The sequence below is a fragment of the Cynocephalus volans genome, chromosome 1 (genome assembly GCF_027409185.1).
Source record: "Cynocephalus volans isolate mCynVol1 chromosome 1, mCynVol1.pri, whole genome shotgun sequence".
Classification (NCBI taxonomy): domain Eukaryota; kingdom Metazoa; phylum Chordata; class Mammalia; order Dermoptera; family Cynocephalidae; genus Cynocephalus; species Cynocephalus volans.
In genome coordinates, this window is record NC_084460.1 from 266,999,494 (window position 1) to 267,024,242 (window position 24,749).

A 24,749-nucleotide genomic window follows, 5' to 3' on the forward strand; every position below is an offset into this window, starting at 1 on the left:
GAAAACATAGGAGAAACACTTCAGGAAGTAGGACTGGGTACTGACTTCATGAATACAACCCCAAAAGCACGGGCAAGCAAAGGAAAAATAAACAAATGGGATTATATCAAACTAAAAAGCTTCTGCACAACAAAAGAAACAATTAACAGAGTTAAAAGACAACCAACAGACTGGGAGAAAATATTTGCAAAATATACATCTGTCAAAGGATTAATATCCAGAAATACAAGGAACTGAAACAACTTTACAGGAAAAAAACAAACAACCCAATTAAAAAATGGGCAAAAGAGCTAAATAGGCATTTCTCAAAGGAAGATATATGAATGGCCAACAGACATATGAAAAAATGTTCAACATCATTCAGCATTCAGGAAATGCAAATCGAAACCACACAAATACCATCTCACCCCAGTTAAGATGGCTAAAATCCAAAAGACTGTCAATGATAAATGCTAGCGAGGTTGCGGAGAAAAAGGAACCCTCATACACTGTTGGTGGGACTGCAAATTGGTGCAGCCTCTATGGAAAATGGTATGGAGGTTCCTCAAACAATTGCAGATAGATCTGCCATATGACCCAGCTATCCCACTGCTGGGAATATACCCAGAGGAATGGAAATCATCAAGTCGAAGGTATACCTGTTCCCCAATGTTCATTGCAGCACTATTTACAATAATAGCTAAGAGTTGGAATGAGCGCAAATGTCCATCATCAGATGAGTGGATATGGAAAATGTGGTATATTTACACAATGGAATTCTACTCTGCTATAAAAAAGAATGAAATACTGCCATTTGCATCGACATGGATGGACCTAGAGAGAATTATATTAAGTGAAACAAGTCAGGCGCAGAAAGAGAAATATCACATTTTCTCACTTATTTGTGGGAGCTAAAAATAAATAAACAAATACACAAAAAAACGGGGGCGCGGGGAGAAGACATAACATTTACAATTCCTTGAAGTTGACATGACAAGCAAACAGAAAGGACATTGTTGGGGGGGAGAGGGAAGAGGGAGGGAGGTTTCGGTAATTGGCCACAATAATCAATCACATTGTATATTGACAAAATAAAAAATAAAAAAAGATTACAACCAATTAGAAATTAGCAACAGTACCCAATCATTATTATTATAAGTTCATTCATTCTCATTTCTAGGAAACACCCACCAGCAGTTAACCAAGGTTAACTGGAGAACTACGGTCTCAAGGTCTACACTGACAGGCTGTATCCCTGTGCATGGGCAGGCATTTACTTACCTGTCTCTGTGCTGGCGCCGATTGGTGGTCAAGGCCACAGCAATGTTGTCCCATGCTTTCCAAACTTCCCCTTGGCCTGGGCTCTCACAGCCCAGCTGGCGCCAACATTCATCAAACACTGCTTTCCACTTCTCATCAGCCAGCACTGCTAGGTTTCCTAGCTTCCTGCTAATAAAGTCATGTCAACATTTTATTAATCATTTCTTCTGTGCAAAATCATTTTCCAACGAATAAAAACTTTCTAACATACAACTGGGAATACTTCTGTGACCAAATTGCCTAAACCGATGGTGATTCTATTTTTAAAGCACTGAATGAAAATTTTAAAGGAATGTTTTTTAGCTAACTAATGTTATTGAATACTAAAGTGTATGAATTGTTAAATACAGAGTACATCAGTATTGACTCTCTGTCTCCCACATTTCCACAGAATTGATTTTGTAAAATTGATTCCTGTTAAAAAAAAAAAAGACTTTCTGTACTTTGCATACCTCATAATGAGAACTGTGAAATGCATTACATACTGGGTTCTAAAAATATTCTAAGAATAAACATGGTATAGAAAATACATCAAACTCTCAAGAAAATATATCAGGACAAAGAATCTGAGATGCTACCAAAATATAAAAACAAAGCTAAAGCTTCAGTGAATAAAGAAAAATAGACACATGCCAAAAATATGAAAAACATAATACACTTAGCTTTTGCCTTTTTTTCCCTTCTTATATGCAGACTGTACTATTCCGCTTGTTATAAAGGTTTGATCTTAACTTTTCAAAATCAGTTTGTATATGGGTTCCATTTAAGAATGCTCTTTCAGTCAATTTAGACACCTACATCATTAACAGTAGGATTACTCTCGCACATGGCACTTTCACTTTAAATATCTATGCTCTAAGGCTTGTAATCTAAACCACGACTATAGGTTTAGCTATCTATAGCAGCGTTAGTTGACAATTCAAGGAAGTTATACCTTGTTATCAAAAGAGGACCTTAAAAACTTGATCTTGCTTTTAAAATATTAACCAGCTTTGATAAAAGGAAGACAATTCAAAACAATGAATAATTAATACAGAATTAACACCAATTACTCACAAAACCTTCGGTCTGTCTTTATCGCTCTCATACAGACTAGGTTTAAAGTAGGTTCCAGTGATTTTTATCCCAGATCCCCATTCTCCACTAAAATAACCTTCAATGTAATCTCCATTTGGCATAGTCAGTGTTCCCTAAGTAAAGTAAGAGGAAAAAATGTGAAGTTAGAGAAAGTATTTTCAATTAAAAAAAAAAAAAAATCAAAAGAAAAACACGAAATGGTTAACATTTTCCTTTTTAACTTGCTCTTTACCAGTCCTCAACTCTTTAAAAAACAAAGTGTGTATATTCATGTCCAAAGAGTGTATAAAAATAATCCATGGGAAAAGGGGGAAAAAAAAAAAAAAAAAACCCACAGCAAAAATTGGAAAATATTTTGAGCTGTAATAAACAAACATGGAATATATCAAAATTTATGACTTGATTATAAAGCAGTGCTTAGAGAGAAATTTATAGTTGTTAACACCTGTCTGAAAAATAAAAAAGATCTCAAACCGATAACCTAAAATTATACCTTGAGAAACTAGAAAGAGGAACAAACCAAAGCAAAAAGGAGGAAGGAATTAATAAAGATTAGAAGAGAAATCAATGAGATAAAAAACAAAAATATGGAAAAATAATCAATGAAACCAAAAATTGCTTCTTTGAAAATGTACACAAAATTGAGAAACATTTAAGTAGACTGATGAAGAAAAAGAAAAAGAAAACAAATTTACAAAATCAAGAATAAAAACAGAGGATATTACTATCAACCTTACAGAAATTAAAAAAGGTTAGAAGGTGCTATGGTTTGAATGTGTGTCCCCTCTAAAATTCATGTTGAAACTTAATCCCCATTGAGGTGATATTAAGAAGAAAGGCCTCTTTGGGACATGATTAACTCATGAGGGCTCTGCTCTCATTAATGTATTAGTGCCTTATGAAAGACACTAATACATTAGTGAGATGGAACTAGCTTAGGCCCTTTTGCCTTTCTACCATGTGAGGATGCAGCAAGAAGGCTCTCACCAGACACCAAATACTGGTGCCTTCATCTTGGACTTCCCAGCCTCCAGAATTGTAAGGAAATAGATTTCCCAGTCTGTGATATCATGTTATAGCAGCACAGACTAAGACAGAAGGGAAGATTAAGAGAACAGCATTATGCCAACAAACTGGATAACTTAGATGAAATACAAAAATTCCAAGGAAGACACAGATTACCAAAACTGATTCAAGAAGAAATGGAAAATCTGAGTAGACTCATAACACATAAAGAAATTGAATTAGAAATTTAAAATCTTCAAACAAAGTAATGGTCAGGCTCAGATGACTTCACTGGTGAATTCTCCCAAACATTAAAAGAAGAAATAACACCATGGCTTCACCAACTTTTTCAGAAAACAGAGGAGGAGGGAGCACTTCCCAACTAGTTCTATAAGGCCAGTATTATCCTGATCATGAGAAAAGAAAACTATTGACCATTATTTCTCATAAAAATAGATGCAAAAATCCTCAACAAGATATTAGCATTAGGGCCAGCCCCATGGCTGACTCGGGAGAGTGTGGCGCTGGTAGTGCAGAGGCCGTGGGTTTGGATCCTATATAGGGATGGCTGGTGCACTCAATGGCTGAGCATGGTGCAGACAACACCAAGCCAGGGGTTACAATCCCCTTACCGGTCCAAAAAATATATATATATATTAGCATTAAATTCATCAGTGTTTAAAAAGGATTATAAACCATGACCAAGTGCAATTTACCCCAGGAAAGCAACGTTTGTTTAACAACAGAAAAGCAACCAATATTACACACCATATTGGTAGAATAAAGAACAAAAACCACATGAACATCTCAATAGACACAGAAAAAGCACTTTAACAAAAATGCTTTTCGTCTAAAATAGGGAACAATGTATAAAGATGTCCACTCTTACAACTTCTGTTCAGCATTCTACTGGAGATTCTAGCCAGTGCAATCAGACAAAAAAAAAGGCTTCCACATAGCAAAGGAAAAAGCACAACTGTTTTTATTTGCAGATGGCATGATTCTCTATGAAAGAAATCCTAAGATTCCACAAAAAAACTACTGGAACTAATAAATGAACTCAGCAAGGCTTTAGGATACAAGAATAAAATATAAAATTAGTAACAGCAATGAACAATTCAAAAATAAAATTTTAAAAATTCTCTTTACAGTAGCATCAATAAAATACTTAGGAATAAATTGAATCAAAGAAATATAAGATGTGTGCACTGAAAACTACAAATGTTGCTGAGAAAAACTAAAGATCCAAATAAATTGTGAGACATTCTATGTTCATGGATTGCAAGATTTTATATTATTAAGATAGCAATTCTCCCCAAACTGATCTACAGATTCAATGTAATCTCTATCAAAATCTCAGCAAGCTTTATTACAGAATTTGACAAGCAAGTCCAAAAAATTTACATGGAAAGGCAAAGGATCCCAGAATAGCCAAAAAATTTTGAAAAAAAAAAAAAAAAAGTTAGAGAACTTATACTTCCTGACTTCACAACTACAGCAATCATATAGTATAAGCATAAGGAGACCTGTTGATCAATGGAATATAATTGAGAATCCAGAAGTAAAAACATATTTGATGGTTAATGAATTTCAGCAAAGGTGCCAAGAAGATTCAATGGGAAAAGGTGTTGAGGCAATTGTATACCCACAAGCAAAAAGACCAATTTAGACTCTTAACTCAAACCATAAACAAAAGTTACCTGAAAATGAACCATAAGACCTAACTATAAGAGGTAAAACTATAAAACCTTTGAAAGAAAACACAAGCAAAGATTTCTTAGACATAACATCAAAAGCATGATTCATAAATTTTTTTTGATAACTTAGGTTTCATTAAAACCTTTTGAGCTTCAAAAGACACCATTGAGAAAATAAGAGATAAGCCACAATTGTGAGGAAAATATCTGCAAATCGCATGTTTGACAAAGGACTTGTATCCAGAATATATAAAGAATACTCACAATTCAACAATTAGACTACAAATGACCAAATTTTAGAAATGGGCAAAAGATTTGAATAGACATTTCATCAAAGAAGATATATGGATGACCCACTAGTAAGACTGAGAAATTCACATCATTAGTCATTAGGGAAATACAAATTAAAACCAAGAGATACCATTTCAAATCCACTGAAATGGCTGTAAGAAAAAAGACCAAAAATAAGAAATACTGGCAAAGATGTTAGGAAATTAGAATCCTCATACACTGCTGATGGGAAGGAAAAATGGTACAGCTGCTTTGGAAAACAGTTTGGCAGTTTCTTAATATGTTAAACATCAATTTACCATATAATCAAGCAATTGCACTGCTAGCTATCTGCCTACCCAAAAGAAATGAAAACATATATCTGCACAAGAATTTGTATTCAAATGTTTATAGCAGCATTATTCACAATAATCTAAAGTTGGAAAAAACCCAATGTCCATCAATTGGTGAAGGGATAAATAAAGTGTGGTTTTGGAAGACTGTTCAGAAATAAAAAGGAATGAAATACTGTACATGCCACTATATTAAAAACCTCAAAAACATTATGCTAGACGTGAAGAAGCCACACAGAAGAGACCACATGTATTCCATTTATACTAAAGGTGCAGAAAAGGCAAAATCTACAGAGTGATAAAGTCCATTATTGGTTGCCTGGGACTGGAGCTGAAAATGGGAGTGATGTGAATAAACAGAAGGGATCTTTCCAGGTGATGAAAACATTCTAAAATTGGATTGTAGTGATGGTTATACAACCCTCTATATTTACTAAAAACCACTGAAACAAACACTTAAAGGACGGGAAATGTTATGGTATATAAATTAGCTTTTATAAAATCAAGAAAAATTTGTAAAAGACTGTATTATAGAGAAATACAAGAAAGTTAGTTTCCAACCTTTCCATTAAGAGTCCAGTCATCTGAAAATTCTCCATCATAGATAGTATCATCTTCAGAAAGTAAAACCCCATTTCCCTATGTGAAGAAACAAAACAAAATCACAACATATAAAATGCGGAGTGATTGGAGTACATGCAGCCATGTCCTCAAAGCCTTGCATAATCTTAAAAGACAAGCAAAACAGTAGGAAGAAGGTAGAAAATTAACAAAAAGATGATCTAAAAAGTTAACAACAGAGCAGTTTTAAAAAGTCAATAGTAAGTATATGAAAATACTCCACTCACCATCATTTTATTAAGGTGAAAGTTGCCTTCATAGTATAATCCAAACTGGGTAACTACTACACCATTCCCTTGACATACATCATCTTGCCACATTCCCATATACTTTTCCCCCCTGCATAGAAATAAAAAGAAAAAACCAGTGATGGCAAGGACAGAATGGGAAAAAAACAATTATCATATGAAAGATCTCAAACACCAGCCATAGGTTGGTACTGGTTCCATTTTTCTAAAGTGGTTACTTCTGTCTCCTCAAACAAAGGACAATGTGATAACAAAAGACATCTCACTCAGAGTAATGTTCTCTCAGGAATTTAATATTGTGGTCTACCTGACATAGATCAGTATATACTCCATGCACTCCCTTGATAACTTTAAGATATATAATTAAAAAGAATGCCAAGAATTTAACTCTAAATAATTTCATTCAAAATGTAACAACAGAATCAAAGCTATGCACAATTTTTTTCGTACCCCAAAGTTTGCTAACTTAAAGAAAAAAAGAAATGGGGTTTGTCATAAAAGGCCCATTTTTCACCTATTCAAACTTAGAGAAATCTTACTAATCTCCATTAATACAAAATAAAAACTTCATGTTAAATAATCATAGTTTAATGATAATAGCAAATTTTTTAAATCCTACATTATGAAATATATGGTACTTAATAACACTAGAGAGGAAAGAGTATATATTAAATCCACAGCAAACCAGGACAAACCAAATATGGAGGCAAAATAACTATATTCCTCCCCAAGTTTTAGTTAACAGAATTTAACTAGGCTTGATTCCTGGGTTGCTGGCATAGTAACAAGCCTCTGATCTGATAGGAAGACGTAAGCAGAAAATTGTTTAGATACCATTCTATAACCCCAAAGGAAATTTCCATTGGTGTCCCCCTACCTTTTATTCCTATTTTCTATTGACTGCAATAAAAGCTTTTCTTCATATAATAAAGATTTGGTAGCTTCTTTGAGACATTAAAAGCTTTGTATGTGTGAAGCTCTAAGGAAAATGGTACCAATGTTAACTTTGAATGATCCTGACCTCATAAAAAGAAAACTACGGTCTGGTCCACAAAAAATCGATAAAATGATGCCTGACAACTCTATTTCCTTATTAAAAATGTTCTTAATACTGTCAAATTAAGATGCTCAGTGTTCATAAAATTAGCACAATTTTTAGAGGAGTATAAGAACCTTATCTTCTTACACTAAACTCTGAGATTAGAAGCAGAATACTGTACCTAGTGATATCATCGAACACACCATATCCTGCCTTCTTATCCATTACCCAATGGCCAATGAACATACTGGGAGAAGAGGAAGTCAATTTTCCACTTCGTAGGAGACCATGACCATGACGCATGTTATCGTGAAAACAGCCTTCAAACACTTCACCAGAAGCATAACTGTGGTTGGAAAGAAAGGATAAAGATCACATGTATATTGAATTCTGATGCTCACCTTTACAAAGTTTAGGAAATCCAAAACTATACTGTTTCATTGGTAGCTATAATTGTTTATTTGTTTATATGATTATTTTTCACTAATCAAAAAATCTCATTTTTGAATGATTGAGACTAAGAAGTTAAAGATAGCATAGGTGGTATCTTACATTAACATGAGAAAAAATGTGTCTTTAGTCCCTTATGGGAAAATGAAGTAATGAGTTACCTATGAGAGGGAAGAATAAAAAGTTTTGTTCATAATAGAGTTGAATAATAAAAATAAGACAAATTTATAGACAAGACATGTAGGAGACTATGACAAAGTTATGGTTTATAAGGTATATATAACATCTGACAAAGGATTAATATCCAGAATATATAAGGAACTCAAACAACTTTACAAGAAGAAAACAAGCAACCCAATTAAAAAATGGGCAAAAGAGCTAAGTAGGCATTTCTCTAAGGAAGATATCCAAATGGCCAACAGACATATGAAAAAATGCTCAACATCACTCAGCATCCGGGAAATGCAAATCAAAACCACATTGAGATACCATCTAACCCCAGTTAGGATGGCTAAAATCCAAAAGACTATGAACGATAAATGCTGGCGAGGCTGCGGAGAAAAAGGAACTCTCATACATTGTTGGTGGGACTGCAAAATGGTGCAGCCTCTATGGAAAATGGTATGGAGGTTCCTTAAACAATTGCAAATAGATCTACCATACGACCCAGCCATCCCACTGTTGGGAATATACCCAGAGGAATGGAAATCATCAAGTCGAAGGTATACCTGTTCCCCAATGTTCATCGCAGCACTCTTTACAATAGCCAAGAGTTGGAACCAGCCCAAATGCCCATCATCAGATGAGTGGATACGGAAAATGTGGTACATCTACACAATGGAATACTACTCAGCTATAAAAACGAATGAAATACTGCCATTTGCAAGAACATGGATGGACCTCGAGAGAATTATATTAAGTGAAACAAGTCAGGCACAGAAAGAGAAATACCACATGTTCTCACTTATTGGTGGGAGCTAAAAATTAATATATAAATTCACACACACACATACACACATACACACACAAACCGGGGGGGGGGGGGGGAAGAAGATATAACAACCACGATTATTTGAAGTTGATACAACAAACAAACAGAAAGGACATGGTTGGGGGGGGGGAGGGAGAAGGGAGGGAGGTTTTGGTGATGGGGAGCATTAATCAGCTACAATGTATATCGACAAAATAAAATTAAAAAAAAAAAAAAAATATATAAGGTATATATAATTTAGATAAAAACTAAATTTAATAACCTAATATTTTCATCTTATGATCAATGAAGGGTTGATCTTTAAAAGAAAACGTTACACAGAGTTTCAGTTATTAGAAAAGTAAGTAATATTTACTTCTTGGAAATTCTGGCTACACAAACATTTAGGTTTATAAGGTTCTTTAAGAAAGAAACACCAGTTCAACAACTTTTCTGATGTTATTACCTATAGACTCCTTGACCACACATTTTTCCTTCTTTCCAGTGGCCTACATAATGGTCTTCTTTGTTCAGTGCCTTGCTGGGGATTCTGTATTCTCCATAACTGCCAAGGAAAAAAAAACATCAGATGTATTTATGACATAGTCACCTTTTGTATACATATACTGGTAAACATTTTAACAAGAATGACAAAGAAGATTTACCAATAGGAGGAAAGGGATAAGCGGGGTCTTGGTTTAAGCTGTATCTATTGACTAAGCTGTTTGGCAAGTCTTAGAGGAGTAGGATATCAAACCCACTACACTGAGAGATTAGGTGTTTTATTCCAAGTCCAATGAAAAACAAAAGACCTGTGTCCTGGGCCTATCTCTGTCACTGATTAAAAGCACAACCTTGGGTAAGTGCAGGTATCTAGAAGGTAGTTACAACTAGTTCCATTTTAGCAGATGAAAGGCTGTGTAACTTGAGGTCATATGGCTACCAAGGTAAATGTCTCACTCTAGGTAAATCAAAGGCTGCGCCCCAGATCCTAACTCTCTTCATATTCACACACCTGCATAAGCCCTAAAACACTGTATGCATTTCTAAAAAACAAAACAAAAATCTGCTACTTGTTTGAAAAGCAACTCTGAACACAACGTAACAATTTGTGACTGAACGTGAATTCACCCTCATGTCTTACACAATTTTCTTACCCATCTTCCAAGCCATTCCTGAACATGCCAGAATACATCTTTCCATCGGGCCACTTCAAAACCCCTCTGGAATGGATAAGCAAAGAATAATGCATGTCAACTAACGTTTCAGATCATCAATACTTTTTCTGTAATGTGACTATCATCCTCATTCCGGGCATAAATCTTAAACATTTTCACCTGCCATGAGGTTTCCCTGAAAGCCAGCGTCCATCATAGACTGCATCCTTTAGGCGAGGATCCTTGTAGAAAGTATATTTGGCACTGCGTGAAATGGGTGGTTCTTGCCTCTGAACGCTAATGCCACTTCCAAAAGGTGGAAGATCAGATGTCCCCCTCAGAGCCTGATCCACAGCTTGGCTTATAGCCCGTAGCCACTTAGTCTAGGAGCAAAAAGTAAATGTCAGTAAGCTTAAGGTAACCACTCATCAAGCATTACTTTAAATCCTGCTAGCTTTCCTTGGTGTGAATAATTTCTCTGTCTCCTAATTCTTTTCTTATTAATTGAGTGATACTGATTAGCTTTTGGAATTCACTGCTATATGTTTAAAATTAAGTCATATTAAAAAAAAAAAAAAACCTATAGTTTTGGCTTAAAATAAAGATTTGTCAGACATAACTGTGGATCATTAGTCAAGCAAGAATTACTATCTCTTCTTTGCTACCACAAGAGGCAGAAACAGCCAGGCCAAAGATAGGAGAAAAATTACCGTAATGGACTAACCTTTTCCTGGGGTGTTGATGAAATGAGAGTGAACTGCTCCTCCGGTGTAGTGATCTTTAAGCCATTCCTAAAATGTTCACAAGGATAAATATAAGGATAAATACAAGGATAAATACCAGTAGATACGACAACTGGTCATTACAATATCAGTCCTCAAATATGAACAGCAACCATTTATTTCAAGAGGAGAAGTTAATTAAATGTAAATACTCACACTCTTAATTTGGATCCCACAGTGGGGGAAAGAACACAGAGTTACTCTGCTCTGTGCTGACTAATGTGGACGGAGATGCCCTTCCACAACCTATCAGGATTTGTCATATCTTCACAACAGGCCATTTTATTTCACAATAGGCCATTTTACTATCTAATGTGTTACAAGGTGAGCCTCACTGTGCAAAATGGGAATATAGCCTCCCAAGACCTCCTGAGTTTTTCTTCACATTTAGGGAAACAACCTGGTAACAGAAGGAGAGAATTGGAGTGGTATGATGGGGACAGGGAGCACACTTACACACCACCAGCTTCTTCAGAAAGTGGCTCTGCCCACAGCGTGGCCAAAGGGAAAACATGGTGTGTGGAGAACTGAAACAGAGAACATGGAGGCATGTGTGTGAAATCTGATGTAGACCTTGGGGTCTCTGTCCACACCCCCTTCAGGTCATTAACCCACGTGAGCCCTGCAGTATCTGGTGCATAAACCCCTTGAAATGGTGAAGTCCATGTGGGTGCCACCATCTCTGCCACTTAGTCCTCATAACACAGTTAACTCCAGTGGGCCTCACCATCTCTGCCACAGGGATCCCTTCACATTGCTGACAATCACTCACAAGCAGGAAACTAAAAAAGCTCTCTGAAATCCAGCCCATACCACAAATGCAAGCTGTAGCTAAACATTCTCTTTTACACAATAGTTTCAGTGAAATCACAACAGATTTAACACAAACTGATGGTATAATAAATTAATAAGTATAGTACTCCACCTTGTAGGGCCTCTTTTAAAGTTAGGAATGTGGCTTACCTGGGCATGGACCAGGGCATCATTAAAGAGAATGAACCAATTCACAGAAAACCGCCCAGCATGCTGCAGAGATAGGGCTCGGTTACTGCTCTCACACAGCAGTCGACGCTCTGGCTTCCTCAAGGAATCCTGGAATTTAAAACAAATACTAAGTTGAACAATCTAAATTATTTTTACATGCAAAGAGAAAATGAAACAGACACAAATCACATTTAAGGGAATTCATTAGTCATAGCTTAACTTGGTGCTCAACCTAAATTTAGATGGGATCCAAACACTTCATAAAATTAGAGCTCAAAGGAGAGTAAAAAGAAGATGAACAAACTAAAGAAGATGAGGTTAAATCTTCAGATGGGATTCCTAGAAATGAGGGAAGCTGGTGATATTTAGAGCACCCATTGCTATGGTCCTTAGTTATTTTAGGAAACGAATCTTTAAAACATTATTATCATAAACAATAAGGAACAGAGAAACTGATGGCAATTGTTATGGAAATGCCTGCTGTTTGGTGGAGTAACAAATGACACTTGGCATGATTTACCGTCATTTTTCCAGGAAAGGTCTTCCAGAAACCCAGTGTGTATTCTGCTTCCTTCCTTTTCCTGCCGAGATGGAGAGCAAGAGACTCATAACAAGAACTGGAATCCTGTAGTTTTTGATATTCTGGAGATGTCTAGAGATGAATAATTAAGGGGGGGAAAAGATGAAACAACTGTCTAGAATCTGTAGCCTCAGTGTGATTTAGTTATCTAATATTAAATTTAGTAGGGAGAAAATTCAGCACAAGAACAGAAGTGGTACACTTAAGAGAACTGGAAAAATAGGAATCATTTTAAAAGAATTCTACAACATACAGGAACATATAAAATAGGGAAATAAGGGGGAAATAAGCACTGGCATTATCAATGAGAAAAGCAGCAGACTCAGGATAGAGCAGGAGTTCTCAAATGTTTTGGTCTCAGGAACCCTTTACTTTGCATATGTGGGTTATATCTATTGATATTTACCATATGAGAAAATAAAGTTAAGAAATGTTTAAAAATCTTTATTAATTCATTTCAAAATAAAATAACATTTTAAACTAACAAGTAACTGTTTTCCAAAACAAAAAAATTTTAGTGAGAAAAGTGTCATGGTCTACATTTTTCAACTCTCTTTATTATCTGGTATAAGACAGCTGGATTTTTATATCTGCTTCTGCATTTATTGTTATAATACGTTGTTTGGTTGAAATACGTGAAGAAAATCTGGTCTCATAAAGATATATATAGTTGGAAAAGGGGGAAGTATTTTAATAGCCACTTCAAATAATTCTGGATATTCTCCTTTGATACTATATTAAAACTTATTAAGTGGTAGTTTCTTAAAGAGTAGCTACAATGTGAATCTGAAAACACAGCAATAAACTTTTTGTTCTCTTACATTAAAATCCATGGGTTTACTTTGCACTTTGAAGAGATCTTTTACCATACATGATTTTGTAACATTGTGGATTGAATATTTGGAAAATATTGGTTGACAAAGTTATATAGATCTTCCAAATGTTGATAGGTTTTTTTATACAAGATCAAAAATCATATGTTAATATTACCACCTATCTCATCAGAAAAAGCCCTAAGTATTGGGAAACTATCAGGTTGAATGGTAAATATACGCCTCTAACATTCTAGTTTTTGCTTAAAAGTTCAGATTTTATCATCAGCAATAAATACTATCAGCTATTCTCCTTGCAATAAAAGGTTCACTTCCTCATTTTTATGAGAAAATATCTGCCAATACCCAAATGTGAATAACCATAGTTTATCTGTCAATTGTTCTTTCAAGATTAAAAAAAAAAAAAAAAATGCAGCTCTCCACTCAGTTACGATTGTGCTTTTTCTTGAGAAACCACCACACTTCAGTACACAGCATAACTGCTCTATACGTACTTGTCATTTCATTACACAGAATATTAAAAAAAGTATACTCAATAGTTGAGGTTAAATAAAATTAATAATTTTTTCTGCTTCATCAAGAACATTCTTCAGTGAAACTGGCATTTTTTGTTTTGTTTTCAACTGCAAGTGCATGGTTGTGAAGAACACAATGACTGCTAGTACAGTCTGGAGCCACTGCTTTGATTCCTGCTAAGGAGCCAGCAATTTTTACCCACCTGCCTTTTTGCACCGTCAATGCAAATGACAACATGGTGAAAAAGGCAAATGTCTCAGTATTTCCATGAAAATAGTTTTGACCTTGTGAACCCCCTGAAAGGGTCTTTGAAACCCCTCGGGGTCTGCAAACCAAACTTTGAGAACCAACTACTGGGATAAGGTATAATTGCTGTGCCATGAAGCAAGTGAGCAGAAGGTAAGATAAAAGGATTATCCTTCACACTCATGACTAATTACTTTATATTCCGCAATTCCTAGAGTCACTCACACTCATTTTTTCCCATTCATTTAAGAAATATTTAATGAGGATTACTACATACAGAACATTCTACTAAGTATTATGAATAAAAAAACAAGTAAGACATAATCTTTGTCTTTTGGAAGCTTATAATTACACAGAGAAGATAGAAAAACGTACATCACACAAGAATAATGTAGTGGTTTTGTTAATAGGTTATATATTAGAAGAAACAGTATAGTAAAGTGATTAAGAGAGCAGACTCTGGAGCCAGAGTGCCTGGATATGAATCCTAGCTCTGCCAATTCTCAGCTGTGCCTCAGTTCTCTCATCTGTAAAATACCTATTTCACATGGATTAAATAAATACATATAACATGATAGCACATGGAATGCATTCAATAAATATTCTTTTTTTATGTGGAGAAGTTTAAAACTACATATATATACACTTACATATATGATGTCTAGGCTGTACCTTAGACTTACAAAATTACAGTCTATGTGACAAAACATAATATGTGCATTTCGAAAACACTTCCACAGATGATTTTGGTCTCCTCTGATAAGGATAAGGACCGCTGATATGGTAAGTGAACACAGTGCTAGTAAAGCCCAGTGGAGAGAATAACTGATTCTTATAAGATGGGAAATGGAGGGAAAGGCAGTATTGTTAGAAAGGACTTAATTTTCATAAGAAAATGACTTTTGACTTGGGCCTTGAAGCTTTCCCATCATGGATGGGAGTAAGGATGTTTCAGAAAGGAAATATAAAGCACGTGAGAGCTATATCTAAGGAATATGAACTAACATATAGGACATAGGCTAGAAATAAAAGAGGGTATCAGTTTATGAAGGGCCTTGAATGTCATGCTAAAGAGTCTGGATTATTCCACAGAATCAAGGCCCTTCAGACCGGAAATAGTACAATTTCAGACTCTGAACAATTCTAAGCTGATCTAGTAGGGATGATTTTGATCAACTGAGGCCACATTGAGGTGAAATCTGTATTTAAGTTATCTGGTAGCTCAAACCTTCACAGCTAAAACTACATCTGAAACCAGATTAAAGAAAATACCTATAAGATCACAGTAGGATCAAATATAGAAAACCCACATCAATTCCTGGGTCACTCTGGGGACTGAAATCTGTCTAGATCAGGATAGGTTCCAAGATTAAAAAGATTCTAAATCTATAAGGGACATTGGAGTCATTATGGTTTCTCTAGAGCCCTTCAGAGTGGAAACAAAATAAAATCACATAATTCAGTACAATTTCAAAGGTCAATGTCACAGGACCAGCTTTAACATATACCCATATCCAAGGGTGGTACTAATTTCTTAGGACTCCCCCTAAATAATTTTTTACAGAAAGTGAACTAGTTAACATTTGAGAAAATCCTATAACAATGAGTTCTCATAGCATTTGCTAGGGTGTCCCAAATATCTAGCATGAGTCTATCATAGATCCAGACCTGGTGGTAACGCCCTTGCCTTACAGGTGTGTGTCATTATACAGAAAGCCAAGGCTTTCAAGAGCTCTGTGACACTCACACTCAGTATGCATTCAATAAACTGTGACAACCACTGAATGAGTAGCACTTTAGACACAGTTTCATAAAATGAATACAATTAATCTTGATAAGGTCCTGAAAGGAAACTGAATCCACAGCAAAGAAAACTAGATTTAACTAGTCATACTTTCTTTCCTGTTTCATTACCCTTAAGAAAAAAATTTAATTAGACACATGTAAATATTAAATTAGCAGAGTTCCAGAGCTTGTGGTGGCACAATCCAAACAATCAAGCTACTATTGATCCTTGGCTTCCCAAGTGTCCAGAGGAGATAAATGGGGGAACTTACCACTTCAAAACAAGTAGCAAGCTTTAGCAAAACTTTTGCATAATTATGAAGTCTTCTGATTGGCAAAAAAAACAAAGTATTCAGTATTTCCATCAGCTGAGTGCTTTCATCATTCACTTCTGATAAATCTTGCAACAGCTCTTGATTTTTATTTAGGAAATCACTGTTGATAGAAGAAAAAGATTCAGTTAATCATTTTACTATTGATAATATCCATGATATTGAATTCAAAACTTCACTAAATAGTACCTTTTTCAGAATGCACATTTTTAGGTGCTATAAAAGTGGCAGAAGATAAATACAATGAAATAAGCCAGAGATAATTAAAATATCTATAAAATAGATTTTTATTTTTTAGTATAAAAAGTATTAATGATAACAACAGTAACTCTAACAGACATGGTTAATCACAGACTTGTGCCTTATATTCTAGGAAGTGAATCATGCATCCTATAGCTTCAGGGAATAATCCGAGACCAGTTGACACCATTATCTATTAATTTCAAAGCCAAAAGTTACAACAATAAATGGCAAGACTAACTGCTGTAATCACTTGTGCTACACACAAATACTGGGGGAAAAGCAAAGCTCCTTGCTCCAACAGAATTAGCATGGTTATTAAAATACTTCTAATTTCTTCTTTTTTCCTTCAACTACTGATCACCTAATAAGAGTTTATTACAGAAGAATAAAAAGTTTCAAGAACCAGTACTACAATCAACAGAAAACACTAAAGCAAATTATACGTGAAGATTTCAATGCTGAGATCTTCAAAGAGATTTTAAACTGAAGCCAAAATTTAGTTTTTATATTCAGTTTTCTATAAATTCATTAAAATTTTATTAGAAATTTTAATGCTGATTATTAACTCATTGAGACTATGTTCACCAGACCAAAATACTTAAAAGGTTTGTAACAAAGTAAGAGTTGGTGGAACAGAATAATTATCTGTCACTTAATGAGGAACAATTACGTGCCAAGAACTACCATGAGTGCTTTACAAACACTATACTACATTCCTTAGCTACAAGGCCTCAAATAAGACACAACGTCTGCAAGTCTATAAGACTGTAAGATAAGAATGAGTCATTATATAATCCCTTAGAGAACTATGAAGTAAAGAGATATTTAACCCAGAAAGTGTGAAGTATTATCTTGGAAAGATGGAATAAAAATATATAATAATTTCCAGGAACACAAAAGTCCAATGGCACAAATCTGACTGTTTCATAATACAGTTAAGAGATCTTGGAGAGAGCACTGAGGAGCATGGCCCAAACGTTTATCTCTATCTGGCTTGTGCTGATGTTCCTACTTCCTCCCCCATATTCTGCTGCAGAGATAAGCTAAGGACACTCATTTAACCCTACAGAAGTTTTCTGCTTTGATCTGCTCTGAGAGATGGAAATAGGACATGGTAAGCACATACTCCCTCGAACCATATTTCTCTGGGTGTCCAATACCTAGTCCATACTTGACCAGAAATGTTCCAAACGCACTGTGAACCCTATTACTTTTCAGGAATCACTCATGTTCTTGCCTACAGCCTTCCCCAAAAGGAGCCCTGGTATGCCCCCAGGAAATCCGAACCAGAGACTCTGCTTAGCTTATCTTCTCTGGGGAGTTTTCAATCTAATACTGACAACATTGCTCTTTCCTTACATGGCTGTTTGTACTTTTACCCACATTTTAAAAAATAAAAATAAATATATTAAAGGTAGAAACAATCCATGTGTTTCTCAGCAGATGAACTGAAAAACAAAATGTGCTATATACATACAACGGAATATTATTCAGCCATAAAATGGGATGAAATTTTGTTATATGCTACAACATGAATGGACCTGGAAAAACATCATGCTTAAGGAAATAAGCCAGACACAGAAGGACAAATGTATGATTCCACTTATACAAGGTACTAAGAATAGGGAAATTCATGGAGAAAGGAAGTAGAATAGAGGTTACCAAAGGCTGGGGGGAGAGAGGATGGGGTAATTACTGTTTAATGGGTTTTTGCTGTAATGATGAAAAAGTTTGGGGTTTAGATAGTGGTGATGGTTACACAACATTGTGAATGTATTTGATGCCACTGAATTGTACACTTAGGAATGATTAAAATTATAAATATTATGCTATGTATATTTTACTACAGTTAAGAGAAAAAAAACCCTGCATAATAACCAAACCACCAGGCTGGCCTGATATAAGTAGCTAAGTGATTAATTGAGTGATGCGAGCTTGAATATCGTCATCCAAGATCCACTAACTGCCATGTGAGCTCACTAGTTGTGCTCTAGAGTTTGCAAACTCTTCTCTTTTAAAGTGAAAACTTTAAAATAATTTAAGTATTGACTTTGTAAGTAGAAACTGAAAAAAGATGACATTACTGCCTTTTAATATGTAGAACTTTGGGATTTGTGAACCATCATTTGGGAAATGCTGCCCAAATCCATACTTTACATCTGCTGCCATAGCTCAGAGTCACCCAGTGTTCGTTAATGGCTGTCCACGTGCCCAGGCTCTGGGCTTGGTGCTACACAAGAGGCTTTCAACTTATGTCATATTTCATTTAACTGCTCTAGCAAGGACTCAGGTTAATTCTTAAATTCTGTGAACCTAACTCTGAAATACAGAGGAAGGTCAACAATGAAGCAGAATAAGGCACAGGGTCAGCAACTGCCATAGACCTTCAAGAAGCCCAGAAGCTTCCTATTTAAAATGCCACAAGTCTCTACCTATTTTTGCATCCTCCTATAATTAAACTTGGTTTTCTTCAAGCATTACTACTTGAAAAAAAAAACTTCAATTTTCTTTCTGATTCATTTAATTATTGGTTTGGCTACAACTATTTTCTCCTTTTTTCTTTGGCCATGATTCAGCATTTCACCAACATTAAAAGTTAAATAAGCTATTTTAGTAATTATAACAAATGCATTATAAATAATTAATATAAAATCAGGAATTACAACAAATGTAAACATGTCAAAGAAGCTCTCAGATTGAAAAAACAACAAAACAATAAGTCCATCTATTTGATGCTTATAAGAAATATACAAAAACATCACAATACAATGCAGAAAGGCTGAAAGTAAAAAAATGGAAAATGGTATCATATATTAATACTAAAAAAAAGACAAACAGCAAGATCGAGTATTTTGACTATAAAAACATAATGTATCGAAACTTGTAAAACACAGCTACAGCTACAATTAGAGGGAAATTGAGAGCCTTGAATGACTACGTTAGAAAAATTAAAATATTAAAAAATTAACAAAGTGCTAAACTCATGAAGTTGGAAGAGATTAACAGGTGGACACAAAGTAGAAGGAAATAAAGAGCAGAAATTAAATAAAAAACAAAGGAAAGAAAGGAACAACTAATCTTTGAAAAGATAACAAAAAGGGTTAAACTGCTGACAAGACTGGCAAAGATAAAAAAAATAAAAGGCCCAAACAAATAATAGGTACGAAAAATAGGGAACACAACTACAGTTATTATAGTGGTAAAAATATCTTAAGACAGTGCTAGGAACATAATGTCAATAAATTTGAAAACAAAGATAAAATGAATGGTTTTCTAGAAAAATATATATAACTCAAGCTAGAGGAAGAAATAAAGACATGAACAGCCTTATTCATTAAAGAAACTAAATCAGTAGTTTAAAAACTCCCTACAAGAAATGCCCCCATGAAGGCCATATATTTTTAAAGAAGAATTCTATCAAATCTCCAGAGTGTAAATAATCCCTATCTCATACAAACTATTCCAGAAAATAGAAAAGGGGAGAAAGCTCATCAACTCATTTTATAATTGCTAGTACAATCCTTTTACCAAAATTGGGCAAGTTCAGAAGAGAATGAAAATCTTATCTTCACATAGATGGAAAAGAATTAAGTACTAGCAAATTGAATCTAGCAATGTATTAAAAAACTAATACATAATGACCACTGAGTTTATCTTGGGAACTCAGAGATATTTAACATTATTAAAAAAAAATAAATTCCTCTCCAACTTTTAGAAATAGGAGCTTTTTAACCCTATACATTATATCTACCAAAAACCTAAGGTCATTATCTTTATTTATTTATTTATTTTAAATTGATTTTTTTGTGAAATAAGCAAAGCACAGAGGGATAAAAACCATATGTACTCTCTCATAAGTGGGAGCTAAGAGAGAAAGAAGGAAGGAAAGAAAGACCACAGTGGTATGTTGGACTTGCAGAGGGAGAGAACATACCTAGGGATACAAAGTGGAGTGGGGAAAGGGGGATGGAGAGGGGGGTCGAGGATAATTGAGGGGATAATTGGATGGGGAACACGGGGTATAATCACAATTAATACCATAGTGATAATCAGTGGCTAACAGTACCTGTCCTTTACATGAGTTAGTGAAAGTCTACATTTTGATTTGTTTGGCAAAATGATCAAGTCAAAGCTTTCCCTGGGCACTCAAAAACACAGAACACTATAAAACATGATCTTTATTAGAATGATAACTGGAAGGTATGTATTTGCTTACATGGCAGGCTTAGCAAGAAGCTGAAATCCTCCCATAACCAGGAAATTTGTAATAGATGTGCAATACCTTGAGCAAAAAAGAAAACACATGTACATTAGTGTTAAAATATAAATTAGCTCTTCAAAGTTTTCAAACAAGTGCCTGGAACAGATACTTCTTGGTATCTCACCAAGTTTCAGAACTTCTGTGATGTCAACATTCCTGAACTGTAAAGGACTGAGGGGGAGCAGGTAGTATGATAATCACAATAACCAGGAGAGGAAAATGCAGTTTAATATATATTAATATGAAAAGAAACACCTAAAGCTATGAAGAAGATGCTAGAATTTACTTTGTAGATATTACCTGGTAACTTAATTAACCAACTTGAGAAAATATGATTTAAATTGTTGAATTTTTAATGAAAATTTTCTCTAATTTTCACTTCTGGTTTCACAATTAAGTCTTCAGAAATGAATAATAATGAAGGTAAGAAAACATATTAAAAGAGCTTTGAGTGAGACAGTGTTAGAAAATATTGATTAATATTGGTATACTGCTAGAGCACGAGTCTAAATATAATGCTTTGAGTCGTGTACATTTCATACTCCTAGGCTGGCAAATGGAATCAAATGACTTTGAGAGAGAAGGGAAATTCCTACTAAAAATAGCCCAAGGTGCTATACACTTAAAAATGGTTACAATGGTAAATTTTATGTGATGCGTGTTTTACCACAACTCAAAATAATTTTAAAAATTCATATGTAAATCTAGATTTTTTTACTTGCCCCATCTACAGGAATAAAATATTAGGTTAAAAAAAAAATAGCCCAAGATATCAAAACAAAAGCACTTTCTAGCATAAGGCCTAAAGTATCAGAGAAGAAAAAGAAGTGAAATAGATGTATTAGAAGATGAACACAAGTCAAAAAGGAAAAACACTAGTAAAAAGCTGAAACCTTCACACAAACAATAAAAATCTCATTTTAAAAAAGTAAATTAGTATCAAGTTATGATATTTTTATTTTTCAGATCTGAAAGATGATGAAAAAGTCTCAGACCAAAATATTTCCCCCTAGACAGCAGCTTTAAATATATTCAGTTTTGCTTACAATTAAAATTGTCTACATCTATCTCACACATATACATAAGTCTGAAAGGAAATACACTAAGACTGACAGTGGTTATTTCTGGTGGTAGGATTATGCGCAACTTTAAATATCCTTTCGATTATCTTATTGTACAATTGTCAATAATAAGCATACATTACTTATGTTATAAATAACCGAAAATGAAACACTGGCAGAACATGAACTCCCTCAAGGCAGATGATTTTCACTGGCTCCAGGCCGTGGCTGCTGTGGACATGGAGGTCCCTGCAGTGCCTCGTACTTAGTGGGCACTCAGTCGATATTTGTTGGATGACTGAGGTATAAATGAATAAAGAATAAAACCTATACATACTTCAGATCAACAGCATAACCTAGTATACATTAAAATAACACTTAAATTATGCCTCTCATCATTATATCAAAATACAAACTAAGAAAAAGTGAGAAATATTTTAAGTTAAATTTTCAAATACACTTGGGATATTTTACTTGAAGAACATGAAAAGAACCCCGGATAACTATTCTAGGTTTTATTAAGAAAATATCTTCACATTAAAAGTACTTAGGTCTTTTAAACTCTCATTTATATGACAGTAAAAGCAGATACAGAACAGCTCCACATTTACAATCAGCAGTTGGTCTTAACATAATTTTTTTAGTTATTTATTTCCTCAAATTTTAGTACAATTTAAGTAAACAAAACTGTTCTCTAAAAAACCAGATTATAGTACATTTATATAAATTAAGTATACTATCAATCATTCTGCTATCATATAGAAGGAAATATGAGAGTTCATAATTTTTAAAACCTTTCTTTTTTTTCACTTAGAGAAAACTAAATTTTAGCAATGCAGAACTATAGTTGGTTTAAGATTAAAATACTGCTTTGCAATTTCTATTACCTTATATCACTCTCCCTAATCTAGTCTCTTCTGATTAAGGAGCTGTTCCCCTTGGCAGAATAACCCTGCAGAGATTGAACATGACACGGGACTCGATACTTGCTCTGTATAACTATCCAAGAAGAGACTTGCATGCTTCAGAATGACCAGACTCCTGGCTTCCTTTATCCCATGAAGGAAGCTGCTCAGGGAGGCTCCATGCTGACCAATTAGATAACACAGCTTACTGAATCGGCTTGCCACCTCCTGCAACAGCTGGACTGTAGTCACAGTGCCCAAATTTTCTGTAACAAAATCATGACAATGATAACAATAACATAACCTAAAGACTGCATACTTTCTTATGATCATATCATCAAGATCATGAATGCCCCTTTTCTAAGAATACTTAACATGTTGAGATATACTCTCACCTGTGGAACCCAAATAATTATAGTGTTAAAGAAACTTCAGAGATCACAGAGTCCAGTCATTTGAGGAACTTGTTAAAAACACATTCACAAAAACTTTACAGATTCTGAACAGTAGGTCTGGTATTAAGATACCAAGATGAAAATTTTTTTAAAAGGCTTTCTGAGTTATTATGTAGATCAGCCAAATTTGAGAACCACTAAACTAATCCAACTCTCCCTTCGTTCTGAAGATAAATGGGGAAGTGAATTATTTAATTTCACACAACTGATTAGTGACAGCCAGGAATTAAACTCACTTTTGTAGTTATATCTTGGTTAACACTTTCAACCCTTTTTGTACTGACTTCTGCTCTATCTGACCCTTGGACAAGTCCAACCCTTCAGTGCAGAGAGAACAATCCAAAAATCTGACTGCTTAGGTCACTGAAATTTACAGAGCGCAAGAGGAAATTTTTGCTTTTTCCTAGTACAAAGTTCCTCATTTCTAGGACTTCTTTCTAAGCAATGAGTTTGAAGAGCAGACCAGGTAAGACCAATATGGAAATCTGGAACTAGGACAGGGAAAAGGCAGATCTCACTTTTCTTTCAGAGCAATCCTGGAAGCTTCCTTTCCCTTGCCAAAGTGCTAAAGTGCTGGGCCCACCCAGAGGAGGGGAATTTACAGAACAAGGACTCTGTAACACTTTGTAAAGCAAAACATACCAACTACAAAAACAAGAACAAAAGTGCCCTTATGAAGGAATTGTATTCACAAAGACTGTAAGTTAGTTGTTTGAAAAATAGATGTTTTTCCATTAGAAACAATGAGCTGACCCATGCAAGCCAATGTCACCTAAATGTGGCAAAACTAAGGTACTAAAATATTAGCCTGAATTCTAGGTCCTCACAAGAGACTAAGGAATGCAGTAGAGAAAAGGAGAAAGAAAACTTCCCCTTCGTGCCCTGAGTGCTGGGCCAAACCTAGAAAAACTTTGAAATAGGGAAAGTTTATCTTTAACAGACCCCCAACCTCCATTCTACATTCCTTTCTAACCTCTTAGAAACCCCAGGTATCTAGTGTGTCTGGACAGCGGCATTCCATCTAGTACTACTGTAACCCACTTCCTCTGAATTACCTTCTCACGTCCAATATTTCTTTGTAGCTGAGTAAAGCTAAGAAAAAGAATCAGCTCATGCTAATGTGCAATAAGACTCTTAACACTCATAGTTATCCACAATTTTAAGAGACTACTTGTAAATTCAAACGAATCTCTACCTGATATAATTCTATGAACTGTAAGAAAGAAAATGAAAAATTCAGATAGTGTTAGGACTAGCAGAGCTAGAAGAGTTGTTCAGAAGTCTAGCTTTGAGGGTCAACTTTCCCAAAGCTGTTCCCGCTTCTCTGTCATGAATATTCTAAAAGTTCCATTTTCTACTTCTGCAAGTAGAAAAAGCTCTGAGAGTGGTAGGACAGGGAAGGTGCAGGTGGGCTACTGACAGATTGAAAACAGTTTGTAAGTTTTTGACTGCCTGTGTACAAAAAAGAGAAAATGGAAAGAAAGGAGTAAACCATAACTCAAAAGGTTTTCTTTATTTGTGATACAGGGAGAACAGATAAAACAAGAGCCCTGATGATTTGGGGGTAGAAGCATAGGGGA

General features: G+C 34.9%; 1 protein-coding gene across 6 annotated transcripts in view; it reads right to left on the reverse strand.

Annotated features, from left to right (window-relative positions):
• ALS2 (alsin Rho guanine nucleotide exchange factor ALS2) overlaps positions 1 to 24,749 on the reverse strand; it is a 71,927-nt gene that overhangs the window by 12,759 nt on the left and 34,419 nt on the right. For 5 of the 6 annotated variants that reach the window (XM_063092388.1, XM_063092418.1, XM_063092382.1 and 2 more), the window contains 15 exons: positions 22,800 to 22,980; positions 20,704 to 20,769; positions 16,185 to 16,347; positions 12,473 to 12,604; positions 11,932 to 12,060; positions 11,425 to 11,495; positions 10,911 to 10,977; positions 10,367 to 10,569; positions 10,187 to 10,252; positions 9,496 to 9,594; positions 7,791 to 7,955; positions 6,550 to 6,661; positions 6,263 to 6,340; positions 2,356 to 2,489; positions 1,261 to 1,428 (listed from right to left, as the gene is read on the reverse strand). In XM_063092388.1, coding sequence (XP_062948458.1) covers positions 1,261 to 1,428; positions 2,356 to 2,489; positions 6,263 to 6,340; positions 6,550 to 6,661; positions 7,791 to 7,955; positions 9,496 to 9,594; positions 10,187 to 10,252; positions 10,367 to 10,569; positions 10,911 to 10,977; positions 11,425 to 11,495; positions 11,932 to 12,060; positions 12,473 to 12,604; positions 16,185 to 16,347; positions 20,704 to 20,769; positions 22,800 to 22,980 — 1,834 coding nt within the window. The remainder of the gene's footprint in view (positions 1 to 1,260; positions 1,429 to 2,355; positions 2,490 to 6,262; positions 6,341 to 6,549; positions 6,662 to 7,790; positions 7,956 to 9,495; positions 9,595 to 10,186; positions 10,253 to 10,366; positions 10,570 to 10,910; positions 10,978 to 11,424; positions 11,496 to 11,931; positions 12,061 to 12,472; positions 12,605 to 16,184; positions 16,348 to 20,703; positions 20,770 to 22,799; positions 22,981 to 24,749) is intronic. The other variant, XM_063092409.1, reaches the window with a different exon arrangement.